General features: G+C 42.8%; 2 protein-coding genes across 2 annotated transcripts; both read left to right on the top strand.

The window, feature by feature from the left end:
* Positions 1–2452: 2452 nt before the first annotated feature.
* On the top strand, positions 2453–8842 carry LOC118419735 (transmembrane protein 45B-like). Its single transcript, XM_035826277.1, has 6 exons — positions 2453–2668; positions 5475–5717; positions 6007–6127; positions 6498–6607; positions 7314–7471; positions 7932–8842. Exons 1-6 carry the CDS (start codon positions 2614–2616, stop codon positions 8115–8117), a joined length of 873 nt encoding a protein of 290 aa, XP_035682170.1. The 5' UTR covers positions 2453–2613; the 3' UTR covers positions 8118–8842.
* A 573-nt stretch (positions 8843–9415) lies between these two features.
* On the top strand, positions 9416–14543 carry LOC118419584 (kelch-like protein 36). Its single transcript, XM_035826028.1, has 4 exons — positions 9416–9537; positions 10917–12384; positions 13173–13374; positions 13997–14543. The coding sequence occupies exons 2-4, from the start codon at positions 10933–10935 to the stop codon at positions 14200–14202; spliced, it is 1860 nt and encodes a 619-aa protein (XP_035681921.1). The 5' UTR covers positions 9416–9537; positions 10917–10932; the 3' UTR covers positions 14203–14543.
* The last annotated feature ends 1114 nt before the right edge of the window (positions 14544–15657 follow it).

Genomic DNA, 15657 nt, shown 5'->3' with positions numbered 1-15657 from the left:
ACAAATGTTACTTTAAGTTGTTTCTTATACAGTATGTACCCATGCTGAAGTAGACACTGATATTCTGATCTAAGAAAGAAATGATGAAAAGATCACTTTTAATGCTTAAAATAGCTGCTCACTTACTACTTTGGGTAAGAAAGTCTAGAAGACAACAATAATCCAATCGCATTTGTAACATGTATTAGAATCATGAGCTTTTGCCAAAGGATGGCAGACTGCATTGCTTTTCTGTGTATCTGGAAGTCTCGCAAATCTGCCACATTCTGAATTTCACCCTTAGCTACAAGCCCATCTTCAGTTAAAAACATTCAGTCAGAGAAATAACTACCTTTAAAGTTTATTTGTGTAGCCTAAGATTAGCTTTGTATTCAGTCCTAGTATTCGTGCAGTGGTCACATGTGTTTTCATTAGTATAACAATTAATTGTTAGATGTGTCATAAATAGACATATTTAGACATTCTTTAAATGAGAGAATATCAAGATGATGTTTTGTATATAGAGTCCATGTTGACTACTTCAACATCATAGTTTTAAGTGTGCATATACATGTATCTTGTTTCACTGATACATGTAGAATAAAATGTTGCATTACTGTCACATACTGTGCAATATTCAAGATAATGTTACAGTGAATTATCATTGTTGCAATACTCTTCAGTCTTGGCAATGGTCCGTCTTATATATGATAACCATAAACTTAAGGTATTTGTGGATAAGTCAGATGATAGACTGTGTGTATATCAATTACTGTATGTTACTGAAATTTTGAGAACTGTACTTACTATGTACAATTGCTGATACATGTATAATGATTACAAATAGTGATAGTGATAATGGAAACTGTAGGGAACTGATTCATGTAATTATTGGTTACTAATATTATAGTAATAATGTAAACTCTACGCACAGTATTGTGCTTTACCCTTTACTTGTTATTTCCAGCTTTGTTGTGAGAGGCAAGTGGTAAAAAAATTGTAAAAGTTAAACTTTAATGCTATACTATGAGGTGATATACTTAATACATGAACTAACAGAGTCTCAGTAAGGAAGCAGTTATTTATACACACTTTTATAGTTCGTAGGTATGTTGTTATGTCTATGTCTCATTTCTTTGTCCGGATGTTTTTTTTATTTATTTGCTAAGACGATGTCTATAACTTAATTTATTGTAATTCCAAAACATACAGGATGTATAAGCACTCTACTCAATGTACTTATTGATGACCAAGGTAATAAATTATTGTATCCTAAGTGTGTAGCAATTATGAAACATTTGAAAAGTAATTCGTATGTTTATGAAATTTATATATGTCTGTATGCTGTGTCAGAAAACTGTAGTATGCTGTATTGCAATTGATTTGAGTCGATTTGTTGGATATAAATTGTGCAATGATAAATTTTGACCAAGAGTAGAACAATCAATTGGTAGATGATTTAAGTACTTAATTTATCACAAAAGTTGGAAGTAACATGGGCAAGATAATAGACATATTCAGAACTGTTCTATTGTTTCCATGTGTACTTCATCTGGTCTACATTTCTTTTCATGCACATGCCAGAATACCTTGCTAATATTACATCAAAGTATAGAAGTGGTCCCCATTAAGTGCACAAAGAATATTGCCAATTATTAAAGCTCGTGTAACAAAATAAATTTCATTTACTACGTCGCATGAAAGACACGTCGAATTCGTTTGTATGAGTGTTGGGTTAAACGCTCTTGAAAAGAGTCGCCGGCGGTCTCACAACGCCCTCTTGCATATCTCGTAAGTACTGCAGTAGCTCATTATTGCAGCACCCGGCTAGTACATAATAATTCTAGTAGTATGCCCATCTACCAGGTGTTCAAACGAGCAGACGTATTGGGACAGCGGGAAACCGTCTTTTATTGCGTTTAAGTAGTAATTTGTGTTCTCTGAAGGCCTTGATATCTGGATTCTTTGAAAATGTAACGAATTAAGATTACTGTTCTCACCCGTCGTTACCGTGAAATTTATGTGGACATCTTCCTCCTCCTTCATTCGTGCATGCGCTCGCACAAATCTTGTTGTATTAAGGGGTTGTAAGGTTGTGGTGCAATAGAGTAGTTAGCATCAATGTTATATTGTGTGCGTCTGCCGCATGTCAATCAACACCAAGGTAATAGCAGCACAGTTAGCTCCTGTGTTCCTTTGTCCATTAGTTACCCCGGAATTGGCCATGAATTACATGCACCAGATACACTGCTTGCATTATATAAAGAAAGCATCCCTTTATGTGTTTTTTCAAGCTCAGACAGATTCCATATTTTCAGCCCCAAATGAGTCCGGTATATACACTAACGTGGTGGTAGTAGGAGGTGTAAATATAGCTAGGTGTATTTGTGAACTCAGCCGAGCGTAGCCTACCCTGTGCTAGCTGCAGCGCCAGATTCTGGCGGTCCATTCAAATCGCGTCACGTGACTGCCACGGTATCAGGCCTGTTGTTTACCATGAGGCGTGGCAAGTTAAATATCACCTTGCAGAACAGGTAAGGGCAGTGGGTACACACACACAGCCTGGTGTTGTCTCTGGGATATTTTCCTTCTGTTGTGCCGATTCCCGTGGACAAGTAGACAAGCTGTTAAACCATGGATATGGACCACGGGCACCACGGCCATTCACACGGTGCGGATGCTATACAAGGTAAACCGATGGTTATCCCTGAAGGAGAATATAGTGGTGGGTGGGTGTGATGTTAGCTACAGTAACTATGTTCTGTTTGAATCGGGGATTCATTACGTAACATAATGATAGTATCCAAGTGCTTCCTTTTATACGGCTTTATCCAATATAACTGCAACGTTGTCTGATATGGGGTGGGAGAGGGGCGTAAAGAAAGAATATGGTAACGTTACTTGATAGGGTATCAATAAAGTTGTGAGTGATCGATTCAATGGGGATAACTATAACGCTATATTCCACTACATTTAGTGGGCAGAGTTAACGTTACATGTGGCTCGTCTGAATTTCTGTCCGAACAATTCGTTGTGACAACTTTGGATCCACTTCAGACGACACCGTGTGCCCACCCCTCGGGCTAGTGTCAGTGCTGTTACCATGCGGAGAATGTCAGGCTTCGTTTCACAAACCCACACCTGTTTGTCTTGGCACCATATCACTCTATCCCTCAACAATTACAGCAGAATCCTGCCGGTTCAACCCTCCATATTGGCATATCAAAGATGGTAACGCTTTACCAGTATGAATTGTAACAAGTTAACTAGTTAATTGACAGAAAACGACGGGTCTGTGGTAACTAGGGATCCATAGACAATGCTCAGCGACCCGTATAACAATACCCAGAGTTGAACAAACATTGTGTCCGCCATGATGATAATAGCGAATCCGTCCTGTAGTCCATTTCTTGCCTGACTGAGTACTAAACAGACTCATGTCACGCAAAACTGAGTCAGCCAAGGTCACGTGTAACACTGTAAGCAATGCTGCTACAAGTGTCGTAACTTTATCATTTCATGGCCGTACGTTCAAAAGGGTTTTAAACTAGATACCGATGGCATTGTATCGACTTGTGTTGTTCTAATACCCTGTAACGTTCATCTGCTTAACCCCCTTGCATAAACTGACCTCGACTCGAATTAATCCCCGTCTAGTTATCAAACATTGCTACAAATTTCTTAAATGTTGAACAACCACATTCCCATCCTATTAAAACAAGGCCAGCATTGAAGTAAATACAGTAAATGGCACCATAATTATAAACATTCAAATGAAGTCTCCAATGTAATGTGATATTGCTTGGCAGCTTGGAGAGGGACCCATAATACTGGTATAACATACGACCTTTGACATCTTGGAACAAGGTGCAAAGTTTCGTCCCTATGTCTATGTCTAGCCAATCTTCAAGTAGATGTTGGGAGAAAAGATCGTTTTCGGACAGCCCTGTTTTTTTGGTTTGACGAAAGGGTCGCCTATCAAGATGCATTAACTATTTACGACCTTCCCTCCTAACATATGCTTGGTGGTTAAATGTGGCGCCTGCGATACAAACATTTGTGCGGAGCTTGGCAACCGCCAGGGTTTCTGAAAGGTCAATTTCCATGTAATTACCTTCACTCAAACAAACCGCCTTTGGGAGTTGGAACAGCGCACGCATATGGGAGATGGTTCAGTCGGAATATTTCGTGAATAGACAATGCAGTCGTAGTATTGAAAATACTACTTGTAATTGTAGACTGTAATACGAATTAAGGCCAATTAACTCATATGTAGATGAAATTCTGTATATCGCCCATGTGGCAACATGTACGTATACGTTAAAGTTCCCAATATGATATACGCACTTGTGATGTAACCTCATCAAATGCTTCTTGTTTGTAGTCTTTTGTGAACATATTAGAATACTACACATGTTTTCTGTTCACTATATCTGTAGAACTGCAATTGACTATATACGCGTGCCTCTGCTCTCTTAATGTCGTGTCGGATAACGTTATATCTCCGTGATAGATGCTGGCAAAATAAGGGAAACACTGAAAAGACTGGTTTGTTTTGACTCTATTTACGTGATCCATAGTAGCCCAACCTTTGCACAAAGCAGACATCAGAGAAATTACTTACTTACTTCTCCTCTTCATCCCATGTGGGACATAAAATGTGATCAGACAAATTGGTTTGACATTTTACATTTGCAGCAGGGTCACATCCGTGCGACCTTTACAATAATCCTGGGTTAGAGCTTATGTTAGGATTATGTCGTCTTTGATCGCCTGAGAGGATTACAACAGTGACGGCTACTGTGACTTCTGACAGGAATAAACGATGGATATACGTACACAAAAGTGCAACGGTTATGAGACAGGCGGCTTGGGGTTTCCTTGTTATCATATCAGAAGAGATGCACGCCTGTAGTTTTTGCTGGAAGTACACTGTTTTCGGCAGGTAGGAGGTGGTTATGGAAGCCACTAAATTTTGCAGAAAACCGGAGCTATCCGGAAACGACAACAAGCAGAAAACAGTATGACTTCAACAAAAACGGCAAAATAAAAACAACGGGGTAGAGTCTGTTATGGAGTTTAGGCATTGGCAGTTTGCATTTGACGCGGTGGCAGTCATCACTGTACAGAAAGTCTATAGTTAGATATAACGCAGACATTGATATCTTTTATTTGTCTATAGATATAGCTGATAGAACATATATTTCCCTACTTCACACACATAATTAACAGACTGAGGTAAATTCATATTCCTAAAGAATTTAGGCAAACCTTTGATTGTAGAAGATATCTTTTTCTACATTAATTTTTCAGTTTCACAAAGAACTGAGATGAAGTCACTTATTAGAATACAGTTGTTTTGGTTAACATTGTACAGTATCTGACTTCACGTATCTGAGTGTCAACTATTCTATTGTTGCGACATGTTCTTAACCCTGCGGGTTACAATAATAATACATGTACAATAAAGGCATTTTTCATTCATTCATCCATAGACCATTCGGGATCGGGGACGTTTGGAAGCCACGCCGTCCTGGGGACGTTCTTCTTCGTGTTCGGGCTGTGGTACGCCGTGAAGACCTGCTTCCTCACGCTAGAGAGGCTCCACACACAGGGACAGGGGAAACAGCCTGCCAGAAACAAGACATGGAGAGATCACCTGGGCTGTGCCAAACGTACGCTGGGATTCCTACTCTACTCCATGGATCCCATGTTCAAGATCATCTCTTGTACGATAGGTAAGGGCTTTCTCGTTTGTTTGTTTGTTTGTTTGTTTGCTTGTTTGTTTGTTTGTTTAGTTGGTGGGTTTGCTTTTTTGTTGTCAGATTGGTTGGTGTTGAATAGATCTAGTTAGATGATCTTAGATCTTCAACACCACAACTGGGGAGTTTTGACTCTTCTGACAAAACATTAGCTACATTTACGTTAACGTTGTATATGTTATATTTGGCAAATCACTTGAAAAATATAAATCATATATGTACAACGTTATTTATAGATATGTGTGCGTTTTTTCCCATGATATAGGAATGTTAAGCCAGATGTCTCTGGGCGCCCACTGGAGGCTTCGTGACCCGGTCACGGGAGAGTTTGTGGAACAAGCCGACTGGCAGCTGGTCACCATGTTCTCCTTCTTCTTCTTCTCGGGGTAGGTCTTCTTTAAGATGCTACTGAAAATCGCCATTCTTTTGGTGTGTAAGAAAAGAAGTATTCTTAGTCAAAAAGCCCCAAACATCAGGGACTGTGGCGGTTTTGTAAACCTACCATTTTTCAAAGTCCGTGGGTTCGTCAACAGGTCTATGCAAGAAGAAGCTTACATATGAAAGCAGCAGCCTGAAATAACTGAAGTTTTCATCTGTCCAACCAAGTATATGATATTTCAAAGCGCCACACCAAGGTCCACTTAACAGTTACGGCGGACTATATGTACAAACGGGATGTGCTGTGTGATGTTTGTGTTGTCTGAAGCTCGAATGTTGACCAGACATTTGACTGTACTTTGATTCCTGCCCGTACAGGCTTGTGGACATCTTGGTCAGAGTGAAGTCACCGATTCCACCAAACAGCGACAAGTTCTTCATGAGTCTGGCGTTGTTCGTCGAGTCCTACTTTTTCTTCTATCATGAAGGTAAGATGTGTCATTTTCACCCGCGTGTACATGGTAGGTCTGCTTGTGTGTGCATTTGTAACTCACATGTAGTGGAGTGACTGGAAGTGAAGGGGAAGTGGAGGTCAAATTTTGGGTTAAAAGGATCCCCACGTATGCCAGTTTCCACCTGTAAGGCACGTCGGAGAAGGTCCCAAAATGTCCCAGAATAGTTTTTCTCCTTTAAGCTTTCCTTTGTTACTGCTATATGCTTGTGTCTGTTGCCTTATCAGAGCAATAGTGGGGAATGCATTTGACAGAATTAACGAGAATTTCACAGTAACGAATAAAACAACTGATTCACAAGAACTAAAAATGTTTCGCGTAGACCTTTGATATCCTGTTCAACCGTGAAGTTTTGATACAAGTGGTTCTATCTCACAATATCTCTTTACAGTATGCCATTATCAAAACATAAGCGTAAAGTACGTCTTTGTGAACTTCGTTGAAGAGGTTCATCAGTCACGTATGAATAGAGTGACTCCAAATTTTCTTCAAGCAATTACTATTTTTAAGGTAAGGTACATACCTCCAAATTTTTGACGGCTGACAGTCCATCTTATTCACGGAGAGTGACCTAGTCTCGATCTCGCGAGAGAGCACGAGACTAGGTCTGGCTTGCGTAGATCATCTGTCTATGTGAACTGTATTATTCAAACCTGCACCATGTATTCTGTTCCCTGTGCAGGAGGGTCCGAGGCTGAAGATCGCCTCCACCAACTCCTGTTTATCGCCATATTTGGCGCTGCGGTAGCCGCCATGTTGTGGGCGTGTCTACCAGAGAGTCAGTTGTTACCTCTCCTTCTATCGACACTAATCTTGTTGCAGGGGACATGGTTCTGGCAGGTAAGGAAATTTTCAGTAGTTAAGGTTTATTTATGTTGCTAACAATAACTTATTAATAAGCTCTTTTACGTAAGAGTTTGGCTCACAAAGTTAAGATACACACACATAGCTTGAGTGCCATCCTACGCCGTAGTGACCGCTGGCTCAACACTTTCGCTTCGAGCCACACACACACACACACACACACACACACACGAACACACACACACACACACACACACACACACACACACAAACTTATATATATCAGAGGTGCCACGCACACAATGGCAGACAGATTCACGCACACACACACATACACTCGTACACACACACGCGCACGCGCGCATGCACGCACACACTGAGAAAGGAAGAGAGTGGTACACAGAGCAACAAACAATCCGGAGACTTCCCTCCCAGATAATTCCATATTCTATGAAGAGGATTGTTTAGATAACCTTGGTAATTGTTTGTCCCCCAGGTGGCAGGTGTGCTGTACCCGCTGGACACGGCCCGGAGATGGGACCTGGAGTCACACAACACCCTCATGTTCCTGCCGCTGGCCTTCTGCTGGCACCTGTTGGGGAACATCGCGATCATCTTTGCCGTGTACGCCATCGCACATCAGTTCGTCAAGCGGGGCTATCGCTTCCCAAGAGGACTATAACACAGGGTCTTAGAACAGAGTTATCAACCTATGATTGTTTTTTCTTAGAACCATCACGGTGTTGTACTAGTTTCCATACTCGTTTCCATCAAATACATTTATGGCATCCTCATGAGATGGCTTTAAACAGCACTTGCAGCTAGATTACAAAGGTTTGACAGGCCGTTCAGATTTCAGATAAGAGGATCTGTCTTCAGAAATTACCGTGGAGCCCATGTCATAGCTAGATATGTGTCTCTTATTCACTATGATATAAATTGTATCATACATTTTATTTCTGCAAGATTCCTGTTACTATGCAATGATATTATAGCAAAATCGTTATACGACTACAGGCCTGTTGGTATCTTTAATATAAAGTTTAAAGTCCTTCCTACATAACTACATGTGTAGCAATTTTATATGACATAGATGGCAATACAGAGTTCTGTTCGTCGCTCGTCTGATAGAATATTGGCAACAATGCAATGACTTAGAACCTAGAACATGGCATGTTAATGCTTTACGTTGTGTCCTGTTGAAGATGAGTTACTGTGTTGACTGTTGTTTGAATATTGTGTATTTGTATTGTGACTGTAGCAAGCTACCTTTGTTATCACGCGTTGTTTTTTAAAAGTTTTTAAGTATCCAATTTGTCGAATCTACTTGTTAGTAACAAATTAATTGTTTGTACGTAAGTCATATCCCAGTGGCTTAATAAAAACACAAAAAAAGCTGTATTGTTATGTGTTGTCCCCTTTGTCTCTACATGGAATACATATGTGTTGTGAAGTGGCAAATGTTTTTTTTTTCGGTTAAAGAATCAGTTGTAGACGGAAATAAAAGTCGATCGTTGACGCACAGCAGTGCACAATACTAGCATGCCATTAGCTTGAAATGTAGTTCGCTTTCAAACTGCTAGACGCCGCTATTATCAAACTTGTCTGTCATTGATATCATATGACCGTATAAACCAAAGTCAAAGAGTTCAACTTTGTTCTTACTAGCAATACCATCCTTTAGGCCATGCAATGATGTGCTATCAAGTCCGCTACCAATATACGTTACTATACGTATGACACATGAATGGAAAAGGGTTTCCGTTCCATTAAATCGCATACATACTTAATATTTATGAGCCAAACTTCACCCCATTTTCCATTTCACTTTCATCATGCATTAAGTCCAAATGGCTTCCCACGAGGAAAACGTTATACTACCACCAAAATAGACTACACGACAACTGAGCCGATGGGCAAATTTGATCCGCATTCTCCCCATAGTTACCGCGGCTATTTATGGTCGGCTGGAAGACTGCGCCCTTCTTTGGACCCATGGCTGCCCAACCGCCGGTTGACCTCTTTCTCTGCAGGCAAGCCGTCAAATGTTGTTTCACTTGAAAACGTTGAAAAATCCACGTTTGTGAAACAACACTGCACAGGTAGGTGGTGGCTGTTTCTCAGTACTTACTAAGTTAACTTGATATGTGTTTTGATCATGACAAATTACCCTGTATTGTATGGTCTATTCCCTAGCTACATAGGTGCCGCATGTGACCGGGTCCCCTGATAAACTGGGCAGCTGTATGTAATAAACATATACGCAGAGCTTAACGCATTATACAATCAGCATTCAAATGCTTTTTTTTCTTAAAAATTCGCTTTTCCTAATGCAAGTTTGATATGACTATGCGTGCCGACATCTTAAAAACTAATGAATGGTTACGTCCTCTTCGACGATTATTTGCCCCTGTGCAAAAATAGACAGGGTATTTGTCCCTTTGTTTTGTTTACGGTTGAGCAAAAGACAAAAAAATTCTACCCTTTCTTTGCCCTCAGCCCATGGTAATTCCATCAGTGCTGTGACAGTTTCAGTATACCAGTTGCGACTTGAAAGTCCAGTTTTTTCGGGTAAGTACTAGTATTGTGACGTAGAAAATAGATTAGCAACCCCTAGTTGCTTCCAGTGTTAGGATGCCTACTTTTATTCGAGTGACTCTCAGTTGTGTTTGTAACGTGACGCCCGGGTATGGGCGGGTCTTATTTGTTTGTGGGTTGAAAAAACTGTAAATATTTACATGTCGGGTCATCTGTTATGTACAATTGCTTGTGCTATCTGTGGTACCAGCTGTCAAATGTGTTCGTTTATATTGTAGTTACAGTAGTTATGTATCATTGGGTGAGGGCCATACATATAGCAGGCATCCATAACAAACTTCATGACTCCACATGCCCACGATGTGGGTGAGTCGGTCATTCCTATACAAAGGGAAGAGAAATGATCTCATGGCGGTTATTTGGGGGTCACCCGACACCAAACACAATGATAAAGGCTGTACCGTACAGTCCTGCAGTGCCGTATACTATAGTACTACAGTGCTTTATCTGTCCTTAATTCAATAGTAGAAGTGTCCTTATTTCAAACGTTTCTCTATCTCCACATCAATTTGCAATAAAGACTGTTCCAGAAATAAGATTACATGTATTGAATTTCTAGTACGCAACTCTGCAAGCCATGATCATAGCAACTGAAAATAGCTTCATCAAAGATCTAGAATTTGTACCGAAATGTATTTCCGCAGATGTAACAAAATGGACACCAATGGTAGAGATCCTGCAGTGATGATCAGTACCGCCTACCTATCTTATCATTATTGAACTTTCAAGTCGAACGTTTCTCCCTTTATTAACACATATGACATGAGAGTGGCAGTAGGACAAACTAATACTATCTTTCTATATAGCCATGATGATATGTGGTATTCTGCAAGTGAATGTCCTTGATACTTCAATGTATAACACTGATTTTGAATCTCTATAGGTGAAGATAAGACAGGATGGAGAAAATAAACGAACGCAAGTTTTCCCTGGCGTCCCATGGTTCCTCAGTTCTCGCCGGATTTAGGGAACTTTACCAGACTGAGCTGCTGAGTGACGTGTGTTTGGTCGCAGAAAAAAGGGAATTCAGATCACACAAGACTCTCCTGGCCGCATGCTGCCCCTACTTCAGGTCAATGTTTTCAATCGACTTGAGAGAAAAAGAGGAGACGACGGTTGAGATGCACGGCACGACCGCTAGAGGGCTCTCTGCCATATTGGATTTTCTGTACAGCGGAGATCTCACGTTAAACGACGAGAATAAGGAAGACGTGTTGGCGACTGCTTGTTATCTCCAGGTAGACGCAGTGATTGACATGTGCTGCTCTTATCTAAGAGAGAACATCCACATGAACAACTGCATCGGGATTTGGAACTTGGCCTGCGCGCTCAACCTGCACGAATTGAAGGATTTCGCGGAGAACCACGTGACCAACAACCTGATCGAAGCTTCGCAATCAGACGACTTTTTGGAACTGTCCTGCGATCAGCTCATTGTGTTGCTGTCGAACGACTGGGTTAAAGCAACCGATCGAGAGCTGTGCGAGATGTCAGACAAATGGGTTGCGAGAGATCCCAAGAGAAGCGAGTACCTCGACGAAATATCCAGCATCCTGAATATCGACAGTATCCCGGCAGAGGACAACTTTGGTATCCCAGCGACCAGACCATTAGGAGGCGAACACGTTGCTAGGCGACACGATTCAGCGGAAACTGCCCGAGAATCCACGATCTGCCGAGCGTCAAGGGAAGTGGTTCTGGCGGTGGGAGGGAGACTAATGTATAACGAGCGGCCCGCAGTCCAGAGGACTTGCGTCAGCTTCTGTGACGTCAGGTCGCCTGACGGAGACAAGCCGTGGTACGAGATGACACAGATTCCCATCCGGAGGAGGAACTACTGCGCAGCCGTGCTGGACGATGAGATTTACGTAGTCGGGGGAAGGGAGTGGGACAAGGAGGCGCGCGGATACGACCGGTGGTCCGCCGCCGCCTTCTGCTACAACCTGAGGACAGCGAAATGGCGGGAAGTCTCCAGCTTGTCGACAAAAAGGAGCTGCTTCTCTATGGACGCCATCGAAGGGAACCTTTTCGCGGTTGGAGGGGACGAGGATCACGAGGACACTAGCATCCTGTCCTCAGTGGAGCGGTTTGATCCCATACAAAACCTGTGGTGGCCCTGCTCGGAAATTCCCGACGGTCGGCGGTGCCAAGCCTCCTGCGTGTACAACAACCGACTGTACGTGTCGGGCGGGTGGATCAAACGCACGGAGGCAGCCTTCTCTCTGACCCTGAACGTGAACATGTCCTGCATCCCTACCATGTCCGCGACAGTCTACTGCTACGACCCTCTCACGGACATGTGGTCGGAGAGGAGCGCCATGCACGTGGCAAGGTTCTCCCACGCCATGGAGGTGAGTAATACTACATGGCATTTTCTGCTGAATAGCACTTTCAGTACCAAGGTCAGGTCAGGATGATGGTGCATTCAAAGCATGGGGTGCAGTGGGATCAGTTAGAAATCAGTCCCGGACAAAAATTACATATGAAACACAATCAAAACACACAATTGCAGGTCTCTATAGTTTAGTATAGACATTTTTAAAATCAGATTATTAAAAATTATTGTTCTACACAGGCCCTTGCCCGCAGCCTATACAATATATCATATAGGTAGCCTGACTAAAATCGCGCCCCTAGCGGCCGGCCCTACGATTGCCGCCGCCCTAGGGGGGAGGGGGTCATTAAGCCCAGCCGACGAGAGCTTGTGTAAACACAGGCTATCATATAGGGAGGCCTGCTAAAGCGGGCTGAGGTTTCCACTATTGAGGACATGGCCTCTAACCAGCTTTCAGCAAATCAGAGAACCACGTAAACGATTCCCTGATTGGCTGACAGCTGGTTATACAGGCCATGCCCACAAAAGTTTAATAAACAATAAACAGAGCCTCCAAAGGCATGTTCTTTAGGCGGAGGGCAAGGCTTTACTCAGTTGGTCCACTCTCTTAAGCTTGCGTTGAAAAATACGTAACTTGCCCCCGATTTGCTAGTAAGAAAGTTTACGTTGTTTGTGTTATCTTCATCCATGTGCAATGTGTTCTTTTCATACCTGTAGAATAGATAATTTTGTAGAAGTTGGTAAAATTATTAGTGAAACGCTCTTATACAGCTGTGAATCAACAAAATTCTTTCATACCTGTAGGTGTACAGCGGAAGGATCTTCGCCATAGGAGGTTACACGTCCCTGTCGCGGACCCATAACGAGCCGTTAGACGTGGTGGAGTGCTACAGTCCCGAGCGGGACCAGTGGAGCTTCATAGAGCCGCTCAGAGTACCGGCCGGGCTGTGCAGCGCCGTGGTCGTGGAGGGCTACATGACGGTTCTCGGGGGTGACCAGAGCACATGTGAGTAGCATGTCTGTATCTTCATTGCTCATTAAGATGCACTTTCACTGCGCTTGCGTCACGCTTGCGTCACTGCGTCAGAGTTAAATATTTCTTACTTTTTTTGTATTTTGTTGTATTCTAAGTCATACTTAACGTATTACGCAATATCGGAGAATTATAGTGTATATAGTGTATATAGAATTATATAAAATCGGAGAAAATAACAAAACAGTGACGCAGTTAACGAACCCCACATTGACACAAGCTTGACACAAGTGCGGTGAGAGTGCATCTTAACACCACACAGCCCCACGCAGGTGTGGTGGTCCACAAAATTTTGAAAATGGTGGTGAACCTAAAGATCAACATGAAAACAACGGGTGGAAATTGGTGCAAACTTTCAGAGAATGAATATGAGAGAATTAGTTTTACTATGATCATCATTGGCTCTGTTTTCGTGCTACTTTTTGCATAATTTAAAAGACAAAATATCCATCCATTCATATCATCTGTGTTCACTCTCGCCGTATTTGCATGAGAGAATTAGTCATGATAACTCTGTGTTCGCGCTGATTTTTGTCTGATTTCAACAACAAATTACCCATCCATCCATCTCTTCACTCTCCCCGTATTTTTCCAGTTTCCGGTGAGATGAACTACGTCAGCAAGGTTCAAGTGTACGACGAGTCAGCCCGTGAGTGGACGGTCAGTAACACCCTGCGGTACCCCGGGCCCGTACCTGCCTACAAGATGATGGTCCCCGGCTCTTTCATAGAACCGTTCAGGACGGAGAAACGTCTAGCCGACCAAGTCGGGCCCATAGGAGGAGCCAGTCGGACGTTTTGACGACAGACTTTTCCTAAGTTCATTGATACAAAATAACTGCAGATGTTTGCTTCTTGATTTTCTATCCCCAACATCTGCTCGGACGTTGACCTTTGACAAGAACATTGCTGTGCAACACGCCATGCCAAATATTTTACGCCTACTGAACATCTAACAACATCAAGAGTAGATAAATGTGATGTGTTGGTGCTAGAGGATAAACTTGTGGATGGAAATTCATTCAATACAAAACTATGCAACCAAATTTGTGCAATGCAACATTGTTAGTATACCCTTAGCTCAAAGCCTCTATCGAGAGCAGGCATTAAAGGTCATCATCATTAAACCATTCTTGATGAAGAGTTGGACTTTGTAAATATTTCTTAGTTTGATCTCTGCCCTCAAGTACAGATTTCCAGAAATAATATTACACAGGTACAGACTTCACCTTATTTACTTCGACGGCATTGTTTTGAAAGCTGAGAATGTTTGGGGTGAGGTGAGGTGTGCACCAATTAGAGATTTACTGCACAGCCCCGGTCTTCTTGCCCTCTCCTGTCCCGCCTTGCTCGCGGCGAGGTTAGTGAGACAATAGACAAAAATACCGATCCACAAAAGCGATCGCGCGAATAGGCCTATTCAAGGATGGTGACAATAGTAGTGACCTTATCAAGACAGTAACATCAAAGAATTCTTCTATACTTTGGCTGCTTGAGTAAAAGCGACTATTCGGAAGGCAATTTGTGCCTCAACTGTCGTCGGCGTGTACTGTTGTCGCCATGGCGGATGCTCCAACCATCGTTTGTGTTGTCTGGAAAGCGGCGGCTCTGATCTACTGGCTCAGGGACTCCTGGGAGAACATTTATATTCCTCCCAACCCCGAGCTGGTCGTAGGGACCTTTGGTATAAGTGCACTGTGTGACTGGGTGGTAAATGAAGTTCCACTGGACTTGCCCTACGCAGTGCTAGTGAAGGTTCTCAATCAGTGTGTTTTGATTGGATGTCTGCTCGTTGCACACAAAGCGCTCGAGAACTTAGAGAAGCAGGTTTCCGACCAAATGTCCCTCTGTCACCGCGCATGTTACGCCCTGCTGGTTGAGAACTGTGTGGCCTTCAACCTGACCTGGAACTACGTCCAGACCGCGGCGCTGGTCAGCGAGCTGCTCGTCCAAGACTTCCACACCGTGCCGGACACCGTGGTGACCCTTCACCTGGTCCTACTGGCGATCGGCGTCCTTGTTACTGTCACAGTTGAGCTGGTCTTCCGTGATAAATTCAGGTGGACAGTAGCGTTTTTTCCTCCCCTCCTGATATGGGCGTTTTGTCTCCGTCGTGCTAGCGGTGTGGATGACTCATTTCTGTACGGCCTACTCGTCCTAACCGCGCTCGTCATGTTGGCGAAGGTTGCTCCGGTAACACGAAGTCGTCCCGGCTTTTCCCAAGGAGGGAAGCAAGAGGAATTTGTTGATGATCAGC

The sequence above is a fragment of the Branchiostoma floridae genome, chromosome 7 (genome assembly GCF_000003815.2).
Source record: "Branchiostoma floridae strain S238N-H82 chromosome 7, Bfl_VNyyK, whole genome shotgun sequence".
Taxonomy (NCBI): Eukaryota; Metazoa; Chordata; class Leptocardii; order Amphioxiformes; family Branchiostomatidae; genus Branchiostoma; species Branchiostoma floridae.
The sequence above is the reverse complement of the archived record's forward strand: the minus strand, read 5'-3'. Positions and strand labels throughout refer to the sequence as shown.